This window comes from Budorcas taxicolor, chromosome 18 (assembly GCF_023091745.1).
Source record: "Budorcas taxicolor isolate Tak-1 chromosome 18, Takin1.1, whole genome shotgun sequence".
Lineage (NCBI taxonomy): Eukaryota > Metazoa > Chordata > Mammalia > Artiodactyla > Bovidae > Budorcas > Budorcas taxicolor.
This window is the reverse complement of record NC_068927.1, coordinates 62,705,039-62,730,718: the sequence shown is the minus strand read 5'-3', so window position 1 is coordinate 62,730,718 and position 25,680 is coordinate 62,705,039. Positions and strand designations below refer to the sequence as shown.

General features: G+C 42.2%; 1 protein-coding gene and 1 long non-coding RNA gene across 2 annotated transcripts in view; one reads left to right on the top strand and one right to left on the bottom strand.

Annotated features, from left to right (window-relative positions):
• LOC128064064 (uncharacterized) overlaps positions 1 to 25,680 on the top strand; it is a 425,534-nt gene that overhangs the window by 260,702 nt on the left and 139,152 nt on the right. Inside the window, 2 exon segments of the mRNA XM_052656874.1 lie at positions 704 to 1,617; positions 1,777 to 2,066. Coding sequence (XP_052512834.1) covers positions 704 to 1,617; positions 1,777 to 2,066 — 1,204 coding nt within the window.
• On the bottom strand, positions 5,695 to 24,775 carry LOC128062985 (uncharacterized). Its single transcript, XR_008200865.1, has 6 exons — positions 24,498 to 24,775; positions 19,302 to 19,368; positions 19,055 to 19,152; positions 12,870 to 12,996; positions 6,755 to 6,910; positions 5,695 to 6,040 (listed from the first exon to the last, which is right to left on the bottom strand). It is a non-coding gene; the product is annotated as an uncharacterized LOC128062985 (long non-coding RNA).

Sequence of the window (25,680 nt, the reverse complement as noted above, 5' to 3'; positions counted from 1 at the left end):
AGGATTGGTAATGCCTTTGGTGTAATATCACCTTTTCAATATGAAACATTTATTTACCATCTGTAATTAATAGGATACCTATGGTTCTTTATATCTTGTAGCTGTCTCTCATATACATGTGATCAAGAAATTGAAACCAAAAGCAAACAGGGATACAGGAGTATTCCAGAGAGTGATGTTGGGAAGATATGAAAGTCATGAAATCAGAGATTTTTACTTCATGGAAATCCAGGAAAATATACATGTCTTTGAGTGTCAGTGGACAGATGATGAAGGAAATGACAAAGGAATGTCTGTAAACAATAATGAAAATCTCACTGATGGAAAAAATCAACATGGTAGAAGGGATCCAGGAAACAAACCTATTGAAAATAAGCTTGCATTAAGCTTTCAGGATGAATGGTGTATATTTAAAAGTGAAGAGAAAATTGATGAATTTAATGAAGCTGACAAGAGTAGCAACAGTAGCACCTCATTTTTACCATTGCAGACAATTTCTCCTGTTGTCCAAACCAACATTTCTAATCCGTATGGGAATGATTTTATTCACCCTTCAATACTGACACAAGGCCAGAAAGCATACAAGGAAAAACATTATAAATGTAATGAGTGTGACAAAGCCTTTCCTTACAGCTCAAACCTCAGCAGACACCAGTTAATCCATACGGGAGAGAAACCTTATAATTGTGATGTATGTGGTAAGGTATTCAGTCGAAATTCACACCTCGCGTGTCATCAGAGAATTCATACAGGAGAGAAACCTTACAAATGTAAAGAGTGTGGCAAAACCTTTAATCAGTGCTCAAACCTCACTAGACATCAGTTGATTCATACAAGAAAGAAAGTCTATGAATGTGATGTCTGTGGCAAGGCCTTCAGTCGAAAGTCAGTCCTTGTAAGTCATCAGACAGTGCACTTTGGAGAGAAATCTTACAAATGTAATGAATGTGGCAAAGCCTTTAGGAAGCGCTCCAGCCTTACTCAGCATAAGAGAATCCATACAGGAGAGAAACCTTACAGATGTAATGAGTGTGGGAAGGCCTTTAGGAAGCATTCAAATCTTACTCAGCATAAGGTAGTCCATACTGGAGAGAAACCTTACAGATGTAATGAGTGTGGCAAAGCATTTAGTGTGCACTCAGCTCTAAGGAACCATCAGATAATCCATACAGGAGAGAAACCATACAAATGTGATGTCTGTGGCAAGGTCTTCAGTCGAAATTCAGTCCTTGCAAGTCATCAGAGGCTGCACACTGGGGAGAAACCTTATAAGTGTAAAGAATGTGGTAAGTCATTTATTCAACGTTCACTCCTTTGGATTCATGAGAAAATCCATACTGGTGAGAAACCTTACAAATGTAATGAATGCGGCAAAGCCTTTCCCGTGCGGTCAATCCTTACTCAACATATGAGAATCCATACTGGGGAGAAACCTTATATATGTACTGAGTGTGGCAAAGCCTTTACGAAACATTCAAATCTTACTCAACATAAGACCACCCACACTGGAGAGAAACCTTACAAATGTGATGAATGTGACAAAGCTTTTACCCAAGTTTCAAGTCTTAGTAGGCATCAGAGAAGGCACAGTGGAAAGAAACCGAGTCAGTGCAATGTGTGTGTTAAGCCTTTGATCCAACATTCGCAGCTTTGGGATCTTGAGAGAACTCATACTGGAGAGAAACCTTACAAATATGATGTGTGCTGTAAGGCATTGGTCCAACATTCACAACTTTGTAGTCATGAGAAAACTCTCACTGGAGAACTCAAATGCAGTTTATGTGGCAAGGCTTTTATCCAGCATTCAAGCCTTGTAGCACATCAGAGAATTCATACAGGAGAAAGACCTTATAAATGTAATAAATGTGATAAGGCTTTTACCCAAAATTCACAACTTTGGCGTCACGAGAGAACTCATATTGGAGAGAAGTCTTATCAGTGTAACGAGTGTGGCAAAGCCTTTACAGATGGTTCACATCTCAATCGACATAAGATCATTCATACTGGCGAGAAACCTTACAAGTGTCATGAGTGTGGCAGAGCTTTTACTCAGTTAACAAACCTGGGTAGGCATCAGAAAATACATACTGAAAAGAAACATTATAAACTTAATCTATGTGGCAGTGCTTTTATTAAAAGCTGAAGCTTTGGGCATCATCGAAAAATTAATAATAGAAATCTTACAAATATAATGATTGAGATAAAATGTATGTAGGTAGTCAGATCTTAAACTCAGAGACCCCCCCTTAAGGAGAGAAATCATTTAAAACATACGTATGTGGCAAAGCCTGTAACTGCCTAACATTTATTTGGTGGCAGAATGTACATCTTTAAAAGAAACCACACAAATAAAATTTTGGCAAAGGGTAGCCAAAGTTTCAGCCTTCTGGAATATAACAAAATTCTCACTAGAGAGAAACCTTATAAATATGATTCCTGTGATCAGCTTTGTCAAAAATGTATACTTTTGTGGTTGTACTCAGTCGCTCAGTTGTGTCCAGCTATTTGCAGCCCCGTGGACTGTAGACCGCCAGGCTTTTTTGGATTTCCTAGGCAAGAATACTGGAGTGGGTTGCCGTACCCTCCTCTAGGGGATCTTCCCAACCTAGGGATTGAATCCAGGTCTCCCGCATTGCAGGCCGATTCTTTACCATGCGAGACACCAGGGAAGCCCTTTAAAAATGATAGAGTGCATAAAAAGGTTTAGAGGGTGTGTGTGTGTGTAAGATTGTGTGTGTGTGTTTAGCAGAGGAGGAAGAATGCCATGCTGTCCTGACACAGAGTGGAGTTGGCATAAAGGCACAATTTCAGGATCACCAGCAGCTAGAGGTGGGTTCAGGCTATTCACAGTCAGTATGGAGGAGAGAACACAGGTCCTGAGGCAGACTGTTGAGGCAGTTGGAGGAGATCTCTTCCTTTGCTCCAGGAGCTCAGTGGACAATAAACAGGGTCTTTGAAAAAAAAAAAGATGGGAGAGGTGGAGGTGGACTTTTGAGGAGCTCCACAGGAAACGTATGGAGCAGACACAGGGAATGTGAGGGAACAGCCAGGAATCTGAATCAAGAACAGACAATTCAGGGCTGTGTTTTTCTCCAGCTGTGATGAGCCACTCGGAGACAAGGTAGAGCTGGTGTGATGGGGGCATCAGGGAGAGCAGTGGGTCTGGGGGAGAATCCAAGTCCGCACACCAGGCCGTTGCTTTGAGGTATTTGACTTGCATGACTGTAAGTGACAGAGGATGGTGTTCGTCTCCATGTTTTAAAAATAACCTAGATGAGGTGGTAGAGTGTATTCCATTGGCTTACCATTTTATTCTTGATGCAGACAAGCCTGGACTGTAGTTACATACTCCACACATGGTCAGCAAATTAATGAGAAGAACACAAAATGAAACTAGTACACCCTCTGGTATGGCCTTCACTTTAGGGGGTTGATGTGTGCAGGGGTCCTTTGCCCTGGAAGAGTGGGAAGGGATCTGGCCAGGAACAGCAGAGGAGAGCAGAGGCAGGGTCCTCCACCCGGACAGTCCTCACCCTCACCAAGCACAATGGGCGAGTGTAAGTTCAGCTGGGACCGCAGTGAGCTCATCCAAGGGGTAGCTGCTTGAGGCTGAGTAGACCCACTTCGGAAATAAAAAGAGCCTAAAATCAGGAAAGAAAAGGAGAAGCCTCCTGGCTGCCTAGACCCTTCCATGGAGAAAAATTCTGGAAAAAAAAGGCTGTTCTGTAGCGTTTAGTATTATATCGTCCATTCTACCCATTGAGAATTTTGTATTTCATATTCTAATTTGTAATCCCTACACAGATAAATCCAGTTCTTTTTAATTTAATTGCTTAAATTAATTTTGATTGCAGGCAATGTTTCTGGATCCAGTTACCGCCCCACAGCTACTCCTCACTGAGATCGCAGTTTTCTCAGTTCAGGACCAACGGTCGGTCAGCCGCTGGCAAAAATAGCTTTTGATTTAAACTGTTTTCAACTTGTTAAAAAGAAATTTCCAAAATAAGTGGCCCACACAACTGTAAGGGTTTAAAACTTGTTAGAGACAGTAACTTAAGCTAAGCAGGAAGCCATCCTATCATAAGATAAAAAGACCCTCAAGCATGTCTAAACCTCGAAAAGGTAAACTTGGGAGGGAATCCAAGGGACGTGAACACCACACCTCTACCCGGCTCTCGTCCCTCCCTCTCAGTTGTAGCGCAAGCCCGGGTTCTTCACGCCCCGCCCCTTGCTGGTAGTGCTCTGCTCAAGCCCCGCCCACAGTCCTTATGCGCACGCGCAGTTTCTCCAAGACCGGGAAGCTGGTAGTGCAGAGCACAAGTCACGCTGGGCAGCAAGAGTTAACACTTTTCTAGCTTGAACCTGCGCCTCAGTCCTCTTTCCAGACAGACAGTTAAAATTAGCAATTTCAAGATACGGGGAGGGACCTCCCGTCCCCAGCCGCCCGGCGCTCCCTCCTCGCCCCGCCCCTCGCCGATAGCACTCCGCTCAGGCCCCGCCCCGGAGGCCGCACCGCAACACCGCACATGCAGCTCCTTGCGGAACCGGAGAATGAGAAGTCGGGTACGCTGTATCAAGTCTCGTTTCTTGTGTAAATCGGTGCTGCGCGGTACCCCTGACTTCGCTTTCAGGACCTTAAATCCTAGCATCCGGTCCTCTGCCCCCAGTAAATCTACCCGTCGACCTTTCGATTCGACTATGTTTTCCTTTGGGTTAAAATCACACTGAGGCGGGTCCCTGAGCCCTTGGCTTTTTTGCCCTCGACCCACGTAAACACCGCCTTTTGAGACATTTTCCTGCTTTAAATCCTTTGCCACCTCCGCCTCCATCATCCTCTGCTAAGAGAACAAAGTTAATTCGACGACGGCATCACCCGTCTCGCCCTGTCAAACCCTGAAGATAGAGCCGGGTCGCCCCGCTCCTGGAGAGGCAGTGTCCTCTCCGGGGGCCTGGGATCCTGGAGAGCCCACCCCAGTCCTGAGACCCCCTCTCTCCCAGCGCCGCTGTCCTCGCCGGTCCTTCGGCTCCACAGGCCTCCCCTTCCTGTCAGCCCGTCCCGTCACCCTACCGCAGGGTGCTGCCAGGACCTGCCCGTGTGACACCAGTGTTCTGTGTCAGATTCAACTCAGTTGGAAAACGGTCCCTTTGGGTCCCAGGGCATCTTATTCAGTGGCCACCCCTTAAAATTTTGGGGCAAAGGGAACCAAGCAGATACAGAGCGACTGAGAAAGAGAAAAGCATGAGGGAGAAACGATGAGAACATAGAAGGCTCAGGGACTTGTAAAGAAAGAGAAGATAAAGTGAAAGCAATTAAGTCCTGATTGAATGTAGCAGGTGAATGAAACAAATTAAAGAGCCCGATCTCCAGAGGTTAGAGAGCAGCAGTGACCAGGAACTTCACACAGGGTGTCGGGAGAGAAGATAAGAGTTGGAACTGTGGCCTTCAGAGTCTCCTGGTGCTGGGAGAGAAAGAGGACTAGTGGCAAGAGCTGAGGAAGAGCAGGAAAGACGTATCACGCTGGGGTGCCAGAGAGTGAGGAGTGTTAGGAAGAAAGAAGCGAAACCACACTCCCAATTTGGACTGGAATCCAGGGTCTTAATATTGCACACGTGGTCTCAGGACTTAATGATGCGGTTCTTTACATCGCAGTGCCGGCGGAATTCAGCAAGAGGCAAAGTGATAGGTAAGTAGTAGATTTATTGAGATGCACATTCCACAGGGCCTCCCAGGAGGCACCAGTGGTAAAGAATCGCCTGCCAATGCAGAATCCTTAGGAGACGTGGATTCAATCCCTGGGTCGGAAAGATCCCCTGGAGGAGGGCATGGCAACCCACTCCAGTATTCTTGCCAGATACTCCCGTGGACAAAAGAGCCTGGCGGCCTACAAGTCCATGGGGGTTGCAAAAGAGTCGGACAGTACTGAGCCGATGCGCGTGCCCGCACACATTCCACAGCTGTAAAGTAGATCATCTCAGAGAGAGGCCCTGTGATAATCCAAGTTCCATAGGCAGAATGCAGTCTCAGAAGGTGAAAGCGACCCTGAAATACAAGGTGGTTAGTTTTTAGGGGCTGGGGAACTTCACAGTCTAGAGAGTGGAGTAATTATTTAAGCTATTTCAGGGAGAGATGGAGACTTCTGGGAATTGGGCCACCCCCCACCCCCCACTTTCTGGCCTTTGACGGTTGGCGTCAGAACTGTCATAGCACCTATGAGCATGTCACTTAATATATCACGACGAGCATAGCATTAAGTTCAAGGTTTGTTGGCAGTCAAAACTTCCGCCATCTTGGATCTAACTAGTTATAACTGGTTTTTGTCATAGGCTTAATGACTGAGTCATTCTTTTAAGGGTTGTGCCCTGTTCCCTTCCCTCCTGTGTCAGCTGTAGGAGAGTTAGGGGAAGAAAGGACCAGAAATAATGGAGATTGAGGGCAGTCAGGTTGGGGGAAAAGAGTGCAAGAGGGGAGGGGAACAAGTTGAAGAGTGGGGCAGGACAGATGTGAGGGAAGAAATAGGAGGGAGAAACAGCAGGAGGGTAGACAGGAGCAAAAAGAGACACAGGGATAGAATAGGGAGACAGATAAGGTGAATGAAATGGAATAACCTGGTAGTGCAGGTAGAGGGAGTGGGTAACTGGCTCCAGCTGTTTGGATATGGATAATTAAGTTGTGATGTAGGAGTTGTGTTTTTACAATCTAGTACATTTAAAATTTGTTTAAATCATACAGATGAGGGTGAGAATTGCAAAACACCTGTCTATAGGTCTTGTGCATCTTGTAATTATTTGAGAAGATAACTTCCATTTGCAGTTTGTTTTCAGTGAGGGGCAGTGACTTGATTCACTCAGTTGCAGGTCACCCCTTCCTTTCCTTTTTCTGGCATGGAGTAGAGGTTAGAGAAGAGGGCACCTGGAACAAGAAATGACTGAGCTTATTTCTGAGTTGACCCCTTTACAGTGTTTTCCACATCAGCAGCTATGTTTGTGCAACTCTGTATTTTTAAATTATTTCACTGAGATTCTTTCTCCACTTGTGCACTGCAGCTAGCGAGTAGCTCGCACCACCCACTGCAACTAGAGAAAAGCCAAGCAGTAAAGAAGACCCAGGGCACAGCCAAAAATAACTAAAAATATATTTAAAAGGGTTTTTTTTTAATACCAAGAAACGATAAGCTATTAAAAATAACTGCTTATGTGCACAGCTGTGACAAATTATGAATAACATACAAAAAGACCAAAACCCAACTGGAACTGCCACTTCTGAGGTGAGGAGAACAAAAGCAGGGTACTGAACATGGTCCCCTGCCCACAGCACCACCAGGGGGTTGGGCAGACCAGCTAGGGGGACCCACCCAATCTGCTCCTACTCTGCCCCCACCTTCACCCAGTTTGAGACAGCTCACCCAGCCTCAGGGAGCGAGTAAGTCACCTGTTTCTTGTTCTCACCTGTGCTGCAGTTCAGTTCAGTTGCTCAGTCATGTCCAATTCTGCAACCCCGTGGACTGCAGCACACCAGGCTTCCCTGTCCATCACCAACTCCCAGAGTTTACTCAAACTCGTGTCCATCAAGTTGGTGATGCCATCCAACCATCTCATCCTGTCATCCCCTTCTCCTCCTGCCTTCAATCTTTCCCAGCATCAGGGTCTTTCCCAATGAGTCAGTTCTTCGCATTAGGTAGCCAAAGTATTGGAGTTTTGGCCTCAGCATCAGTCCTTCCAGTGAATATTCAGGACTGATCTCCTTGCAGTCCAAGGGAGTTCCAATAAAGCTCTGCCTGAATTCCTCACCTGGCCTTTTACCAATTTCTACTGATTAAAGAGTCCAAGAACCCAGGTCAGTAACAAATACAGTCTATCCTTTAACAACTGTGCAGAGAGGACTTGAGGGGACAGTCAGCTTATAGGGTTTAATATATATACACAGGTCAAATGAGGTCACTGTATTTTCACATTTTTGATCACTAATAATTTACATCTGTTTAATATTACAGGAGATGCTTAAGAATCTATTGCCATTGAGGAAATATCCTTTTCTTGTGAATATGCCCATTTTGCTGCCTTTAAATTATTAAAAACAAAACTCATCAGGAACAAAATGGACTCATGAATGCCTATAGTCAGTTTCTCCTATTGATCTGTGTTTGCTGAAAAGTTCCACTATCAACTCCATGCTGAAATATCTTTCTTGTCACCATGACCAGCTAGCAATATTGAATAATAAAGAGTAAACTACCTTATAAAGATCCCAAAATCTATCCTACTCACTAGATCTTTTACAAATGTAAGGATATATCTTCTATTCAAGTGTGCCACGCTAAGACATTTTGCTTATTTGTATGTAAAAATATTTGAATATGCTAATTACCATATTTCAAATGATTACCGTTTGCTGCATATGATATCTTTCACATGTAAGGATGTGAGAACATATACCTTGCAGTAGATGTTAAGAAACAGATATTGCCATAAAAGTTAGTGAGTGTAGCAATGACATTATTTGATAGTTGATAATCTAGCTTTACTTAATATACAATTCAAATTAAAGAGAATATACATCCTACAAAATGCCCTAAGAAATACTACAAACATGGTAATACTTCAGGTGAAAGTTAAATCCCAATGTCTTCATGTCTTACAGGCTTTGTTATCCACATTTGATTGACAAAACATTCCAAGTTAACACAGAAAAGAGCTAAGTTATATTATAATTTTAAAATTAAACTGTCTACCCTCAAAATGAATACATAGATAATCTGAAATTACATTTAGACATTACTGATTTGAGTTTATGATATAAACAAGTCTTTCTCAAAGGTATTTGAAGGTAATTCATCACGAGTGTGGAATAAAGTATTTTAAACAATACAGTTCTCATTAAAAGGAAGAAAAATTATTTCTTTTCTCATTTTATTGTACCCATAGGAGATGATGGATGCTAAGTAAACTTAATGATTTCACAATACATGTAAGTCAGACCATTCTGCTGTACAGTTTAAAGTTGATATATGTCAATTATAAAACAGATGAGGGAATGAGGTAAATAAACACCTTAACAAAAAATAAAGAATAATGTCATCTATTAAAAAAATTTTTTTAAACACTGCTCTTTTTAGAGCAATGGTTAGTGACCTAAAGCATCATATACAATAGTCCTCCAATTCTCAAACCCCAAATCTTGTCCTTATGAGTCTCTGAAACTGATGATGAACAGAATGAACAGTGATGAATAGAAACAGAAAGGCTGTTCTGGCGGGTATCTGAATGACATTGTTCATTATAATCAAGGAGAGTCTTGTATTTCATACTGTAGTGTGTAATCCCTCCACAGATAAAAATTACACATTAATTCTGTAATTCAAAGTATTCATTCAAATGATCTGTTTCACATCTGTGATTTAGGGTAGGTTCTTCCCTGGTGACTCAGACGGTAAAGCATCTGCCTACAATGTGGGAGACCTGGGTTCAATCCCTGGGTTGGGAAGATCCCCTGGAGGAGGAAATGGCAGCCCACTCCAGTACTCTTGCCTGGAAAATCCCATGGACGGAGAAACCTGGTAGGCTACAGTCCATGGGGTCACAAAGAGTCGGACACAACTGAGCGACTTCACTTTCACTTTTCTTTCTAGCTTTACATATGTTTTCAAGTATATACAGTTCACATATGTTTTCAAGTATATACGTGTAGAGTATTTGTAACAGTCCCTTACTGTCCTTTTGATGTCTGCAGATTTAGTATAAATAACAAAAATTCAAGTAAATATTAAAAATCATATACATTAGTTTTGTATGGTTTCTCTCTAAGGTTGAATCTCTTTTATTGAAATATAATTGATTGTAACTGTTCATTTTGGCTGTACTATACACATGAGGCAACATTTGCTTTATAAAAACAATTACAATGATGTGTGTAGCCATCTATCCTCTATGTTATCACAATATTTTTAAACATCTTCCTTACACAGGATATAACAGTCCCACGACATATATAAATACCTAGGAGTCCGTATGGCTTGATCCTCTTCATCTCTTTTACCTGGAACCACACCACCCTTCCTTCTGGCAACAACCAGGCATTTGTTCATTATCTATGAAGCTGTTTGCACTGTGTTTTGTTTCTTATATTCCGCATATAAGATCATGCAGTATTTGTCTTTCTACGTCTGATTTCTTTCACTTAGTATAATCCTCTAGATCCATACATGTTGTTGCAAATGGCTAGACTTCTTTATTTATGGCTGAGTAATATTCCTGTGTGTGTGTGTGTGTGCACCTTGCACACAACACAGCTCCTCTAATTTTTCATCTATTAACAGACATTTAGGTTGCTTCCATATCTTGGCTATTGGAAATAATGCTACAGTGACTACTAAGAGTGCCTATATCTTCTCAAATTAGTGTTTTTCTGTTCTGCCAGTAAATGGCCAGAAGTGCGAAACGTGGCTCATATAACAGGTTTTTTGTTTTTTAATTTCTGAGAATCTTTCATTACTGTTTTGCATAAATGGTGCACCAATTTACAATACCAGCAACAAGGCCCAAGAGTACTCTTCTCTACAGCACTGCTAATGCTTGTTATTCATTGTCTTTCTGACAATAACTAGAATGTGGTATCTCATTGACTTTGTGTTTTGCATTTCCCTAACTAATGATGCTGAGCATCTTTTCATGTGTCTGCTGGGCATCTGTATGTGTTCTTCCACCCTGATAGAGTCCCATTAGCTGAGTAAGGCTGGAATACACTCAGAAATTTTGTCTGAATTCTTTTAACTTTGAGCTTTGAATAAAAGAGTTGCCACATGTGTGAGGCCTATGTTTGTTTTCAGTGTGTATTTTCAGATGCCTCGTGAGGCTTGCAAACTGGGTATAAGCTTTGCCACACTCATTACACTTGTAAGGTTTTTCTCCAGTGTGGATGGTTTTATGTTGCATAAGATATGAATGTCTTGTAAGAGCTTTTCCACATTCATCACATTTGTAAAGTTTCTCTCCAGTATGAGTTCTCTCGTGACCCCAAAGCTGTGACCGTTCAATAAAAGCCTTATCACATTTATTACATTTAAAAGGTTTTTCTCCTGTATGAATTCTCTGGTGTGCCATAAGGTTTGAACGCTGGGTAAAATGCTTGCCACACTCATTACATTTGTGTGGTTTCTCTCCAGCATGCATCTTCTGATGTCTGCTAAGGTGTGAAAATTGGGTAAAAGCTTTGCCACATTCATTGCATTTGTAAGGTTTCTCTCCAGTGTGCATCCTCTGATGATTTGCAAGATGTGAATTTCGACTAAAGACCTTGCCACAGACATCACATTTATATGCTTTCTCTTCTGCATGTACTCTCTGATGTGCTATAAGGCGGGACTGGTGGTTAAAGGCTTTGCCACAGTCACTACATCTGTAAGGTTTCTGTCCAGAGTGAATTCTCTTGTGATTTGTGAGGTTTGATTTTTCGCTAAAGGCCTTCCCACAGTCATTACAGTTGTAAGATTTTTCTCGAGTGTGTGTTCTCCTGTGTTGTGCAGATAACACAGTGGTTTCCACACTAGGAGGAATTTGATGAAGTAGGGAAACTGAAGAACCACTGCTGACTGACTTCTCAAGTTGAGGGCCTCCATATATTTTCTCCTCAGTTGGAAATCTCTGCAGTTCAGCCACCTGTGCCTGCAGCCGTGCTCCAGTTCTACTGTCCAAATGCTTTACATTGTTTCCAGCGATGATTATGTTATCTTTCATTGTTAACAAATTTCTTATGAATGGCTTGTCATGTGTGAAATATTCATATGTATTACTTCTTACAGAAACACTCTGAGGAAAATTAATTAAGGATTTATTATCCTGATCTCTCTGACTGAGATTTTTGTTGTGGGTCAAAAGCACTTCTTTGTCATTTCTTGCATCACATCCCCACTCACTCTCACTCTCCTGCATGTTTTCACAGATTTCCTTGAGGTCAAATTCCTTGATGCCATAAGTTTCATTTTTCTCTAATGTCATTAGGTGGCACAATTCTCCTTTACTGATGTCCTCTTTTGGGGATGATAATTCCTTGACTGTAAATGTGGCAGAATAGCTTCCTATTACACAGAGTTGGAAAATATTTCATATTGAATTAGACACTTACACAAAAATAATACAACGATCACAGAAGTTCTTCAATCATGGTCTTCAAACACTACTATGATAGTTTTTTAGTTTTCTTTTTATACTTTTTCCAGCATTAATGTTTTCTCTTATCTCAGATAATAAAATTTCAAGTACATACAATGTACAACGCACACTTTATTGCCATATAACTTGGATAATTAAATGATAATCCTAAGTAGAAAGTCTGTCTACATACTGGCTTACAGAACTGGAGGCATGAAATCATAATTGAGGTTTGAGACTGTCTTCCCTAATCCCTAATCTTTATAATACTGTTTAATCACATGTGAACATGATGCAAGAAAAAATTTTACAAATCTATACATCACAATAATTGATACATTTTCATAAATCATGATAAATCTAGCAAGTAAGTTAACAAATAACCACAATTATACAAAATAATAGTCTCTGGAATTCTAAAAGACTCTTGAGTAAGTACAAAAAAATTTTTTTTTCATTCCAGAAGGAACACATGATAGGAAAAGTAAAAAGTATCTTGAGAAGCACAGACTTGAAATATCAGGCTCAGATCAACACACATATGTATAAAGTTTAAGAATTAAGGAAAACTGTCTGAAATCTCAACTATGGGATTGCATGGAGTATCAATTATATGGCAAAAATATACATATATAGTGTACAATAAATGTTCTGGAAATTTGTTACCTAAGGTCAGAGAGAGCATTCGTATGGGAAAAAATTACAAACAGAGATGTTTTCCTCACCCAGGGAGAGCAGGTTCCTGTAGGTCTCCAGCATCACGTCCCTGTACAAGGCCCTCTGAATAGGATCCAGGCATTCCCACTCTTCCTGAGTGAATTCTACGGCCACATCCTTGAATGTAAACAGTCCCTGAAAGGAAACATTTCACCAAATGAACAGGGAGAGAGTTCTAAAAATCAGTCTTACAGAATCAGATGTGTAAGGACTGGCTTGGCTAGAATGAATGTTCTGAGTGATCCATGTAAGATAATTCTGAGCAAGTTACACTCCTCCAATTATTTTTTAACTGAGGTGAAATTCATATTAACAAGTTAGCCACTTTTAAAGGAGAGTGAAAAAATTGGCTTAAAGCTCAACATTCAGAAAACTAAGATCATGGCATCTGGTCCCATCACTTCATGGTAAATAGATGGGGAAACAGTGGAAACAGTGTCAGACTTTATTTCTGGGGGATCCAAAATCACTGCAGATGGTGACTGCAGCCATGAAATTAAAAGACGCTTACTCCTTGGAAGGAAAGTTATGACCAACCTAGATAGCATATTCAAAAGCAAAGACATTACTTTGCCAACAAAGGCGTGTCTAGTCAAGGCTATGGTTTTTCCAGTGGTCATGTATGGATGTGAGAGTTGGACTGTGAAGAAGGCTGAGCACCAAAAAATTGATGCTTTTGAACTGTGGTGTTGGAGAAGACTCTTGAGAGTCCCTTGGACTGCAAGGAGATCCAACCAGTCCATTCTAAAGGAGATCAGTCCTGGGTGTTCATTGGAAGGAATGATGCTAAAGCTGAAACTCCAGTACTTTGGGCACCTCATGTGAAGAGTTGACTCACTGGAAAAGACTCTGATGCTGGGAGGGATTGGGGGCAGGAGGAGAAGGGGACGACAAAGGATGAGATGGCTGGATGGCATCACTGACTCGATGGACGTGAGTCTGAGTGAACTCCAGGAGTTGGTGATGGACAGGGAGGCCTGGCGTGCTGCAATTCATGGGGTCACAAAGAGCTGGGCATGACTGAGCAACTGAACTGAACTGAAAGGTCCATTCAGTGACATTTAGTACCTTTATATTGTTGAACATTACCTCTTTCCCATTCAAAAATATTTCAGTCTTCCCCAAAGGAAATCTTTCACCTGTTCAGCAGTTGTTTCCTTCTTCCCCATTTGCTATCAGTCCCTGGACACCACTAATGCTTTACCTCAATAGATGTACCTCTTTGGGACATTTGCATATAAGTAGAATAGTATAAAATGTAACCTTTTGTCTGATTTCTCTTGTAAATATGCACATACATTTTAGGATTATTCTACTTTTGTGAAAAATGTCATGGGTAATTTGATATGGATCACATTAGACTTAAATTGAAGAAAGTAGGGAAAACCACTAGACCTAAATCTAGGTATGATTTAGGTATGACCTAAATCAAATCCCTTATGATTATACAGTGGAAATGAGAAATAGATTTAAGGGACTAGATCTGATAGATAGAGTGCCTGATGAACTGTGGACTGAGGTTCATGACATTGTACAGGAGTCAGGCATCAAGACCATCCCATGGAAAAGAGATGCAAAAAGGCAAAATGGCTGTCTGGGGAGGCCTTACAAACAGCTGTGAAAAGAAGAGAAGCAAAAAGCAAAGGAGATAAGGAAAGATATAAGCATCTGAATGCAGAGTTCCAAAGAATAGCAAGAAGAGATAAGAAAGCTTTCCTCAGCATTCAATGCAAAGAAATAGAGGAAAAGAACAGAATGGGAAAGACTAGAGATCTCTTCAAGAAAATTAGAGATACCAAGGGAACATATCACACAAAGATGGGCTCGATAAAGGGACAGAAATGGTATGGACCTAAAAGAAGCAGAAGATATTAAGAAGAGATGGCAAGAATACACAGAAGAACTGTACAAAAAAGATCTTCACGACCAAGATAATCACGATGGTATGATCACTCACCTAGAGCCAGACATCCTGGAATGTGAAGTTAAGCGGGCCTTAGAAAGCATCACTATGAACAAAGCTAGTGGAGGTGATGGAATTCCAGTTGAGCCATTTCAAATCCTGAAAGATGATGCTGTGAAAGTGCTGCACTCAATATGCCAGCAAATTTGGAAAATTCAGCAGTGGCCACAGGACTGGAAAAGGTCAGTTTTCTTTCCAATCCCAAAGAAAGGCAATGCCAAAGAATGCTCAAACTATCACACAATTGCACTCATCTCACACGCTAGTAAAGTAATGCTCAAAATTTTCCAAGCCAGGCTTCAGCAGTACGTGAACAATGAACTTCCAGATGTTCAAGCTGGTTTTAGAAAAGGCAGAGGAACCAGAGATCAAATTGCCATCATATGCTGGATCATGGAAAAAGCAAGAGAGTTCCAGAAAAACATCTATTTCTGCTTTATTGACTATGCCAAAGCCTTTGACTGTGTGGATCACAATAAACTGTGGAAAACTCTGAAAGAGATGGGAATACCAGAGCACCTGACCTGCCTCTTGAGAAACCTATATGCAGGTCAGGAAGCAACAGTTAGAACTGGACATGGAACAACAGACTGGTTCCAAATAGGAAAAGGAGTACGTCGAGGCTGCATATTGTCACCCTGCTTATTTAACTTCTGTGCAGAGTACATCATGAGAAACGCTGGGCTGGAAGAAGCACAAGCTGGAATCAAGATTGCCAGGAGAAATATCAATAACCTCAGATATGCAGATGACACCACCCTTATGGCAGAAAGTGAAGAGGAACTAAAAAGCCTCTTGATGAAAGTGAAAGAGTGAAAAAGTTGGCTTAAAGCTCAACATTCAGAAAATGAAGATCATGGGATCTGGTCCCATCGCTTCGTGGGAAATAGATTGGGAAACAGTGGAAACAGTGTCAGACTTTATTTTTTTTGGCTCCAAAATCACTGCAGATGGTGACTGCAGCCATGACATTAAAAGATGCTTACTCCTTGGAAGGAAAGTTATGACCAACCTAGATAGCATATTCAAAAGCAGAGACATTACTTGGCCAACAAAGGTCTGTCTAGTCAAGGCTATGGTTTTTCCAGTAGTCATGTATGGATGTGAGAGTTGGACTGTTAAGAAAACTGAGCGCCAAAGAATTGATGCTTTTGAACTGTGGTGTTGGAGAAGACTCTTGAGAGTCCCTTGGACTGCAAGGAGATCCAACCAGTCCATTCTGAAGGAGATCAGCCCTGGGTGTTCTTTGGAAGGAATGATGCGAAAGCTGAAACTCCAGTACTTTGGGCACCTCATGCAAAGAGTTGACTCACTGGAAAAGACTCTGATGCTGGGAGGGATTGGGGGCAGGAGGAGAAGAGGACGACAGAGGATAAGATGGCTGGATGGCATCACCGACTCAATGGACGTGAGTCTGAGTGAACTCCAGGAGTTGGTGATGGACAGGGAGGCCTGGCGTGTTGCGATTCATGGGGTCACAAAGAATCGGACACGACTGAGCGACTGAACTGACATTAAATGTGTAGATGTATTTGAGTAGTTTGGCCATTTAAACCACATTCATTCTTCCAATCCAGGAGAAAATGTAGATTTGTTAATTTTTTAACAAAAAGAGTGTTTAAGCCTAAGAAAGTAGATAGAGGAAGAGGTTAACATACTTGAAAAACAGGATAACCATAAATCAAAAACTATTTCACAAAAACCAAAAGGAACAGAACACAAGCATAATATAAAAGGAAATCATCAAACTGCAAAAGGAGAAACAGAGGAAAAAAAGAAGAAATACAGAATTAACTGGAAAACAAGGTTTAAATTGGCAGTATATACCTATCTATTAATAATTACCTGTAATGTCAATGGACTTGAATGCTCCAATAAAAGACACAGAGTGACAGACTGGATTGAAAAACTTGAGCATACCATATGCTGCCTACAAGAGACCCACTTTAGATGTGAGAAGGAATGCAGTATTGATACATACTATAACATGGCTGAACCAAAAAAATTATTTTTCTTAGGTCTGCCTCCCAAAGCAACAGAAGTAAAAGTGAACATAAACAGATGGGACCAATCAAACTTATGAGGTTTTGTATAACAAAAGGAACCATCAACAAAACAAAAAAGACAAGCTATAGACCAAGAGAAAATACCTGCAAATGATGCAACCAACAAGTACTTAATTTCCAAAATATACAGATATCTCACACAATTTAAAAACAAACAAAACACAACCCAATCGAACAATGGGCAGATCTAAACAGACATTTCGTGAAAGAAGACATACAGATGGGCAAAAGGCACCTGAAAAGACACTCAACAACATTAATTATCAGAGAAATATAAACCAAAACTAAAATGAGGTACCTCACTTCACACTGATCAGAATGGTCATTGTTGAAAAGTCTACAAATGACAAATGCTGGAGAGAGTGTGGAGAAAAGGGAACCCTCCTACACTGTTGGTAGGAATGTAAGCTGACAAAGCCACTATGGATAACAGTATGGAGGTTCTTCAAAAAATTAAAAATAAAGTTGCCATATGATCCAGCAATCCCACCCCCTGGAAATATATGTGGACAAAGCTATAATTCAAAAAGGTACATGCACCCCTATGTTGAAAGCAGCACTATTCACAATAGCCAAGACGTGGAAACAACATAAATGTCCACTGACAGATGAATGGCTAAACAAGATGTCATGCATACGTACAATGGAATACTATGCAGCCATAAAAAGAATGAAGCCATTTCAGTTGCAAAAACATGGATGCATCTAGAGATTATCATACTAAATAACTCAGAGAAAGACAAATACCATATGGTATCACTGGATTCTAAAATATAACACAAATGAACCTATCTATCAAACTGATATAAATTCGCCAACAGAGAACAGACTTGTGGTTGCCAAGGGGGAGGTGGGATGGGGAGAATGGATTGAAAGTTTGGAATTAGCAGATGCAAACCATTCTATAGAGAATGGATAAATAACAAGGTCATACTGTACAGCACAGAGAACTATCATCAATATTGTGTAATAAACCATAATGGAAAAGAATATAAAAATAATGTGTGTGTGTGTGTGTGTGTGTGTGTATATATATATATATATATATATATAAATCAATCACTTTAATGTACACCAGACATTGACAAATCACTGTGAATCAACTACACTTCAAATTTTTTTTTAAGAGACTACTCTTGTAAGAAAAAAAAAAAAAGATACTCTTTTTCTGTGAATGTTTCTGGCATTCTTTCAAAAAGAGGAATAGACTGGGACTTCCCTGGGAGTCCAGTGGTTAAGAATCCACCTTCCAATACAGGGGACCCGGGTTTGATCCCTGGTAAGAGAAGTAAAATCCCACATGTTGTGGGGCAACTAAGGCCACTCACTCTGGAGCCTGAGCACCAAAACTAGAGAGTAGCCTACGTGCCACCTCTAAGACCCAACACAGCCAAATAATTAATTAATTAAAAAATAAAAAAAAAATATGGATGGGTTTACTTGTGGACTCAGTCTATCACTTTGATCTATATTACCCTTCTCATGCTAAAAACACAGATTTGTTTACCCCTGGTTTGCAGTATGGTTTGATGCTGCCCTCCAACTCTGTTCTTTTTCACATTATTTTGGCTATCTGGGATCCACATTACTCAAAATGAATTTTAGGACCAGGGTCACATTTGTACAAAATTGACTGCTGGGATTCTAACAGGGATTGTTCTGAATCTTTTTAACACTCTGGCAAGTACTGCCATCTTAACTACTCTAAGTCTTCCAGTCAGCAATCACAGACTATCTTGACATTTATTTTTCTTTTAACTCTTTCATCAATACTTGTAGTTTTCATTGTACAAATCTTCCAGTTCCTTAAATTAATTCTTACTCTTTCTGATGGTCTTGTGAATGCAATTGTTTTACTTACTTTCAATTTGTTTATTGCTAGTGTACAGAAATATTTTAGAGCCAGAAACATACTGATTCACTCCTTTAACTTTTAAAATCTCAAAAAGCATGTTTACCCATCAGTCTTCCTTTCTACACCTCCTTGGCCCACATTTGTATTGCATTGGCCAAAAAGTTCATTTGAGTTTTTCTAATCTGAACGAACTTTTTGGCCAACCGATACACTGCTTATATGTAGCCTTTTTGGTTTACATGGAGCTGAAAGGGCATGCAGAAGGGTTTTCTGAACAATCCTTACTGACACCACAGAGCCTACTCTCACCTCCAATCCACGCCTGAGAACAAAACCTTTCACAGGAGGATCGCCTAAAAGGACCCTCTTCCCAAGTTCCAGGTCACTGGGTCACAGTGAAGGTCAATCTGCAGGGAGATGAGAGGAGATTCAGGGAAGGCCCTGTGTGTGATTAAATATTTTAGGCAGGAAACTTCATGGACAGAGAAGTTTAACAAGTCCAAATCCTGTCTTTTTAGGAAAGAGTTAACAGATCCACAAAGAATATGATTTTTACCTGGGAAAGCTCCATTCCTCTTTCTTTCCTCCTCTTTTTCTTCTTAGATTCTTCAGGTAAGATTATTCTGTATGAGGAAAATATGTTGTTTAATGCTTACAATCAACATACCGCCCTGCTCTGCCACAAAGATACCAGAAGGAGAACCTTAATGTGGGGAAAGATGGTCCTTGGCTGCCAATTGTAACAGGAAGGATCCAGGGACAATAAATTTCTACAGGAAGACCAATTAGTAAGTTTTTCACACACTTCAGAAAGCCCCTCCCTGCTGCCGAAACCCACACTCTGCTGCAATTACATCACCCTTCGTCCATTTGGCACTCAGTCCAAGGAACCTGCCTCCTCCAAGTTCTCTCTTGCAGGTGGCCAGCATCCAATGACTGGTTGATGCAGGATATGGAAGCTGCCCCTTATGTTAATTGGAAGCAACTCTGGAGGGTCACCCCAGTTGTAGAGCTCCCTGTGAGCTATAATGAATAACAGATATCTGTCCTGATGGTAATGGGAAACCATAAAAGGATTTAATGCCAAGGATGACAATCAAATTTATGATTTACCCCTGATTCAGATAAAGACAAGCTGAGAAAAAGATGTGCCTCTATCTCTGGGCCTATGCCTCTGTTTCTTTCTTAAGTGTTTTTTGTAACTGTTGCAGGACTGGAACACATTTGAAGTTTTTACTATACAGGCAAACTGGTCTACTGTGGGTTACAGGTGACTATACTGAGGCTCAGAGCAGGAGTAATTTTACAAAGTTACCCAGAAAAAGTCGGAGTTGAGTAAGCAGAACTGGGTTGAAGTGGCAGTCTGGACAGACTTAAGTAGAAAGGATTTCTCCTAATTCCAGATTAACTTTCATGTTCCTGAGCAAGAGAAACTTCTTTTTCATGGGTTTGAGTGAGTTAAGTCACTCAGTCGTGTCTGACTCTTTGCGACCCCATGGACTGTAGCCTACCAGGCTCCTTGGTCCATGGAATTCTCCAGGCAAGAATACTGAAGTGAGTTGCCATTTCCTTCTCCAGGGGATCTTCCCGACCCAGGGATCGAACTCGGGTTTCCTGCATTGTAGGCAGATGCTTTACCATCTGAGCTATTTCAAACATTTAATTCCTCTTTTCCAAAAAACATTATAATCAAAAAATATAAAATGAAAAATAGTTATTACTCCAGAAACACAAGAAAGAAGGTCACCCACAGAGATGTGCTCTGAACAATTTCTTCATCATGAACTGGGCTCTATTGGAACAAAGTTTCACATCAATCTGAGAAAGGCTGGAACCTGGGACCCCCCCCCCCCCCCCCCCCCGCAGTACTGCTCTGTACCTAAACAAATGCATCCTGAGCACAGAATACAAAAAAAGAAAAAAAGAACTAAAAATAACTGCATACATGCACAGCTGGGGCAAATTATGAACAGTAAGATACCACCCACTCTCCCCCCCAACCCCGACCCCCGCCCAAAAAAAAGTGACAAATAGATTCAAGGGATTAGATCTGATAAACAGAGTGCCTGAAGAACTATGGATGGAGGTTCGTGACTGTACAGGAAGCAGTGATCAAGATCATCCCCAAGAAAAAGAAATGCAAAAACACAAAATGGTTGTCTGAGGAGGCCTTACAAATAGCTGAGAAAAGAAGAGACGTGAAAGACAAAGGAAAACAGGAAAAACATACCCATTTGAATGCAGTTACAAAGACTAGAAAGGAGAAATAAGAACACTTTCCTCAGTGATCAGTGCAAAGAAATAGAGGAAAACAACAGAATGGGAAAGACTAGAAATCTCTTCAAGAAAATTAGAGATACCAATGGAACTTTTCATGCAAAGATGGGCACAATAAAGGACAGAAATGGTATGGACCTAACAGAAGCAGAAGATATTAAGAAGTGGTGGCAAGAATACACACAAGAACTGTACAAAAAAATATCTTCATGACCCAGATAACCACCATGGTGTGATCACTCACCTAGAGCCTGACATGCTGGAATGCTAAGTGAAGTGGGACTTAGGAAGCATCACTAGGAACAAAGCTAGTGGAGGTGAAGGAATTCCAGCTGAGCTATTTCAAATCCTAAAAGATGATGCTGTGAAAGTGCTTCACTCAATATGCTAGCAAATTTGGAAAACTCAGCAGTGGCCACAGGACTGGAAAAGGTCAGTTTTCATTCCAATCCCAAAGAAAGGCAGTCCCAAAGAATGTTCAAACTACCGCATACTTGTACTCATCTCACACGCTAGCAAAATGATGCTCAAAATTCTTCAAGCTGGGCTTCACAGTACATGAACTGAGAACTTCCAGATGTTCAAGCTGCATTGTGAAAAGGCAGAGAAATGAGAGATCAAATTGCCAACATCCACTGGATCATAGAAAAAGCAAAAGAGTTCCAGAAAAACATCTACTTCTGCTTTATTGACTACACCAAAGCCTTTGACTGTATGGATCACAAACTGTGGAAAATCCTTAAAGAGATGGGAATACCAGACTACCTGATCTATCTCCTGAGAAATCTGTATGCAGGTCAAAAAGCAACAGTTAGAACTGGACATGGAACAACAGACTGGTTCCAAATCAGGAAAGGAGTACCTCAAGGCTGTATATTGTCACCCTGCTTATTTAACTTAAATGCAGAGTACATCATGTGAAATACCGGGCTGGATGAAACACAAGCTGGAATCAAGATTGCCAGGAGAAATATCAATAACCTCAGATACACAGATGATATCACCCTTATGGCAGAAAGCGAAGAAGAACTAAAGAGCCTCTTGATTAAAGAGAAGAGTGAAAAAGTTGGCTTAAAACTCAACATTCAAAAAACTAAGATCATGGCATCTGGTCCCATCACTTCATGGCAAATAGATGGGGAAAAAATGGAAACAGTGAAGGGGGCTCCAAAATCACTGCAGATGGTGACTGCAGCCATGAAATTAAAAGACACTTGTTCCTTGGAAGAAAAGCTATGACCAACCTAGACTGCATATTAAAAAGCAGAGACACTACTTTGCCAACAAAGGTCCGTCTAATCAAAACAGTGTTTTTTCCAGTGGTCATGTATGGATGTGAGAGTGGGGCTATAAAGAAAGCTGAGTGCCGAGGAATTGATGCTTTTGAACTGTGGTGCTGGAGAAGACTCTTGAGAGTCCCCTTGGACTGCAAGGGGATCCAAATGAGTCAATCCTAAAGGAAATCAGTCCTAAACAATCATTGGAAGGAGTGACGCTGAAGCTGAAACTCCAATACTTTGGCCACCTGATGTGAAGAACTGACTCATTTGAAAAGACCTTGATGCTGGGAAAGACTGAGGGCAGAAGGAGAAGGGGATGACAGAGAATGAGATGGTTGGATGGCATCACTGACTTGATGGACATGGGTTTGGGCAAGTTCCCGGAGTTGGTGATGGACAGGGAAGCCTGGTGTGCTGCAGTCCTTGGCCTGCAAAGAGTCAACTGAGCGACTGAACTGAAGACACAGGCCAAACCCCAACTGCCACTTCTGCAGTGCTGAGAACAAAAGCAGGATACTGCACAGGATCTCTGTACACAGCATCACCAAACAGGTGGGCAGACCATCTAAGCCACACCTCCAGTCAGATCTACTTATCAGCCCCTACTCCCACCCCATTTAAGGAACCAGCCCCGCCTCCCATCAGGGAACAAGCACGGGCAAGTGTTTCTTATTCTTGCTCACTTGTCTTGCAGCACAAGTCCCAGTAAAGCTTTGTCTGAATTCCTCATCTGGCCTGTTATCAGTTCCTATTGAGTAGAGCCCAAGAACTCAGATCGGTAACAAATCCAGCCCATCCTTTAACATCTGCATAGAGGGAACAATCTATTTATTTGGACACTTCAGTTCAGAGCTCACCAATTGAGCTGATCAGTTAAGGCAAGAAAGAAGCTACTGAATATTAAACTGGTTAAACTAGGTTTTGAGTGTTAAAAGATGATCAACATCCTTTCCACATGCACAGTAAAGTTATCTACCAGACAAGTAGAGTTGATGTCTATTCAGAATAGTTCCAATACAGAACAGAGTAGAAAGCATATTAACCTGGTAATCTGAGCAATAAAATTTACAGTAAAAATAATTTGGATATTTATAACATATCCAATAGTTCCTGGATTAAAGCTAAAACAAGTTTGAGGATACATCAAATTTAGAAAAGATTGACAGGAGCCATAGAACAAAGGGTGTGATTGCAACAGTACTAGTAATAATGGCCATTTTCAAAACAACTCTGTGGTAACACAGATTCTTTCCCCATTTCTTAGAGGGGAAGAGAACAACCTGGAACTAAGTCTCTGCCCTCTGGAAGGCCTGGGATTGCCTTCGGATGGAGTCATCTGAAGCAAAAATTAGAAAATGCAGATGCTTCAAACACCTGCTTTTGCAATTATCACTCTCCTCTGCGTAATTTAAACATGTCAACAAACTTTAAACAAATACAGCCTATAGAGACACTACTTAGTACTTCATAACTTAATAGTCCACATTTAATCAACTCAATATTCAGCTGGGTTTGGGTTTTCCGCTTTCGCCACCACTCTGTGCTTTGTTCTCTATGTGTCTCCCTGGGTCCTTCTGCTTCTCTCCTTTTGTGTCCTTTTCTGTGTTTCCTTCTCTGATTATAGGCATCATTTTGCTTCCCTCCCTCTCTGTTCCTCCTCCCACAGACTGTTAGGCCTCACTGTTACAATCTCTGTTCAATCCCTCTAATTCTTTCTCCCCAAACGTTCTGATGCCTCGCTAACTGCATATACTTCTGCTTCAATATTCCCTCTCTGCTCTCCTAGGAGGGAGGTCAAGGGCGATCCACCTCCTGAGTGAGGACTTGCTATAACGGAATAGGGCGGAGGAGGGCGGGGGGAGAGGGGAAGCAGTCGGGAGTCCGCCAAAGGGTTGAGAGAGGTAATCAAAGCAGGAAAATAGCGCTGCAGGCGTTTAGCGTCTGTATGGACCGAACGCGAAAAGCTTGGGCCGGTACCTGAGTCGGAGCGATTTTAACTGAAACCGGGCCCGGACTCCCGGGACCGAACCGAGCCTTGTGGCGACGCCGCCACAGGGGGTAGGGGTGGTCTCAGAGCGAGAGCGACAACCGGGTTCGAGGTTTACGTTACTGGGAGACGCCCGAAACCCAGCTGTGGAGGAGGGGGCCCGAACTCCACAGAGCGCAGTAACGAACTAAACAATCAAGTCACTCACCCGAGCGCGTCAGCCTTTCCTCGGGATCCGCTTCCGCGTCCGGAGGGAATTGCGCATGCGCACCGTTGGGCCGGGGGCAGGACCGCTGATAGGCCGCAGGATGGGAGGAGGCTGTGTCCCTGGAGGAGCGGCGCCTGCAGACGCCTGGTCTCGTCCTGGGAGAGTCTTGTCTCTTCCTCCTCTCCGAAGGGGGTCTGCGTTTCTACTTTGGATCCTTTGAACGTGTCCGGTGTCCTTTGGGGCCAGGCTCGGTGCGGAATTAGAGAGCCGCGCCACTTCCGGTTGACCACGGTTTATGTGAAAACACGAGCGGATGGACACACTCTCTGAGCACCCTAGCGACCGATCGCTTGGACGTGGGGGCGGGGCCTGGCACTGTGGGCGGAGCTTGGATTTTGGCCTTCTGAGACCCCAGGCAGTTACAGCTTCTTCTTTACTAAAGCGACAGCACGAGTTTTAGAGTTGTAAGAAACGCCGCGGGAAGAAAGAACCACCCCTATGGACCGTTGATCAGGGCCTTTTATTGGGCGGTCGCTCTCGGGCAGAACTCCCGGGGGCAGGTGAGCAAGGAAGCAAGGGGGGTCTGCGAAGCAAAGGGAGTCTGCGAGGTATGAGGGGTGGGGAAGGGTTTTATAGCCCGGGCCGGGCTCCCATATAAGGAAGAAAACGCGGGCTCAGCGGTGATTGGTGTCCAAGGGCTCCGTGTCGGCTCCTGATTGACGGCTTGGTTGTCGGCCCGCCTCCGGGGCTTGTCTGCGGCTCTCTGCCGGGACATGTCCCGACATGCCCGGGCATGCCCAGGCATGTCTCAACACGCCCGACCTTGCCCTGACCTTTCGAGAGTGGGTGATGGAAACCAGAAGTAACTGGAAATGCAAATTTGTGCTTGTGTGGAATGTGCAATTTACTCACTTCCCTTCGGAGCGTTACTTTTTCTTTTGTTTCCCATTCACTTGGAGCCATCAAAAATAAGAATTTGAGGCCGGGGTGGGGCGGGGGGCAGGGGCAGTTCCTGGTGATCTATAGGTTACGGTTCCAGGTTTTCAATGCCTTCCATGAACAGATCCCACAAGCCAGGCGACAAAAAAAAAAAGAGGAAAAATTTCCACCCCAAACATGTCTGGCTGAGGGACTCCTTTGGAGACTGTGAGCAAGTAATTGGCTACAGTCAGGTACTTGAGAA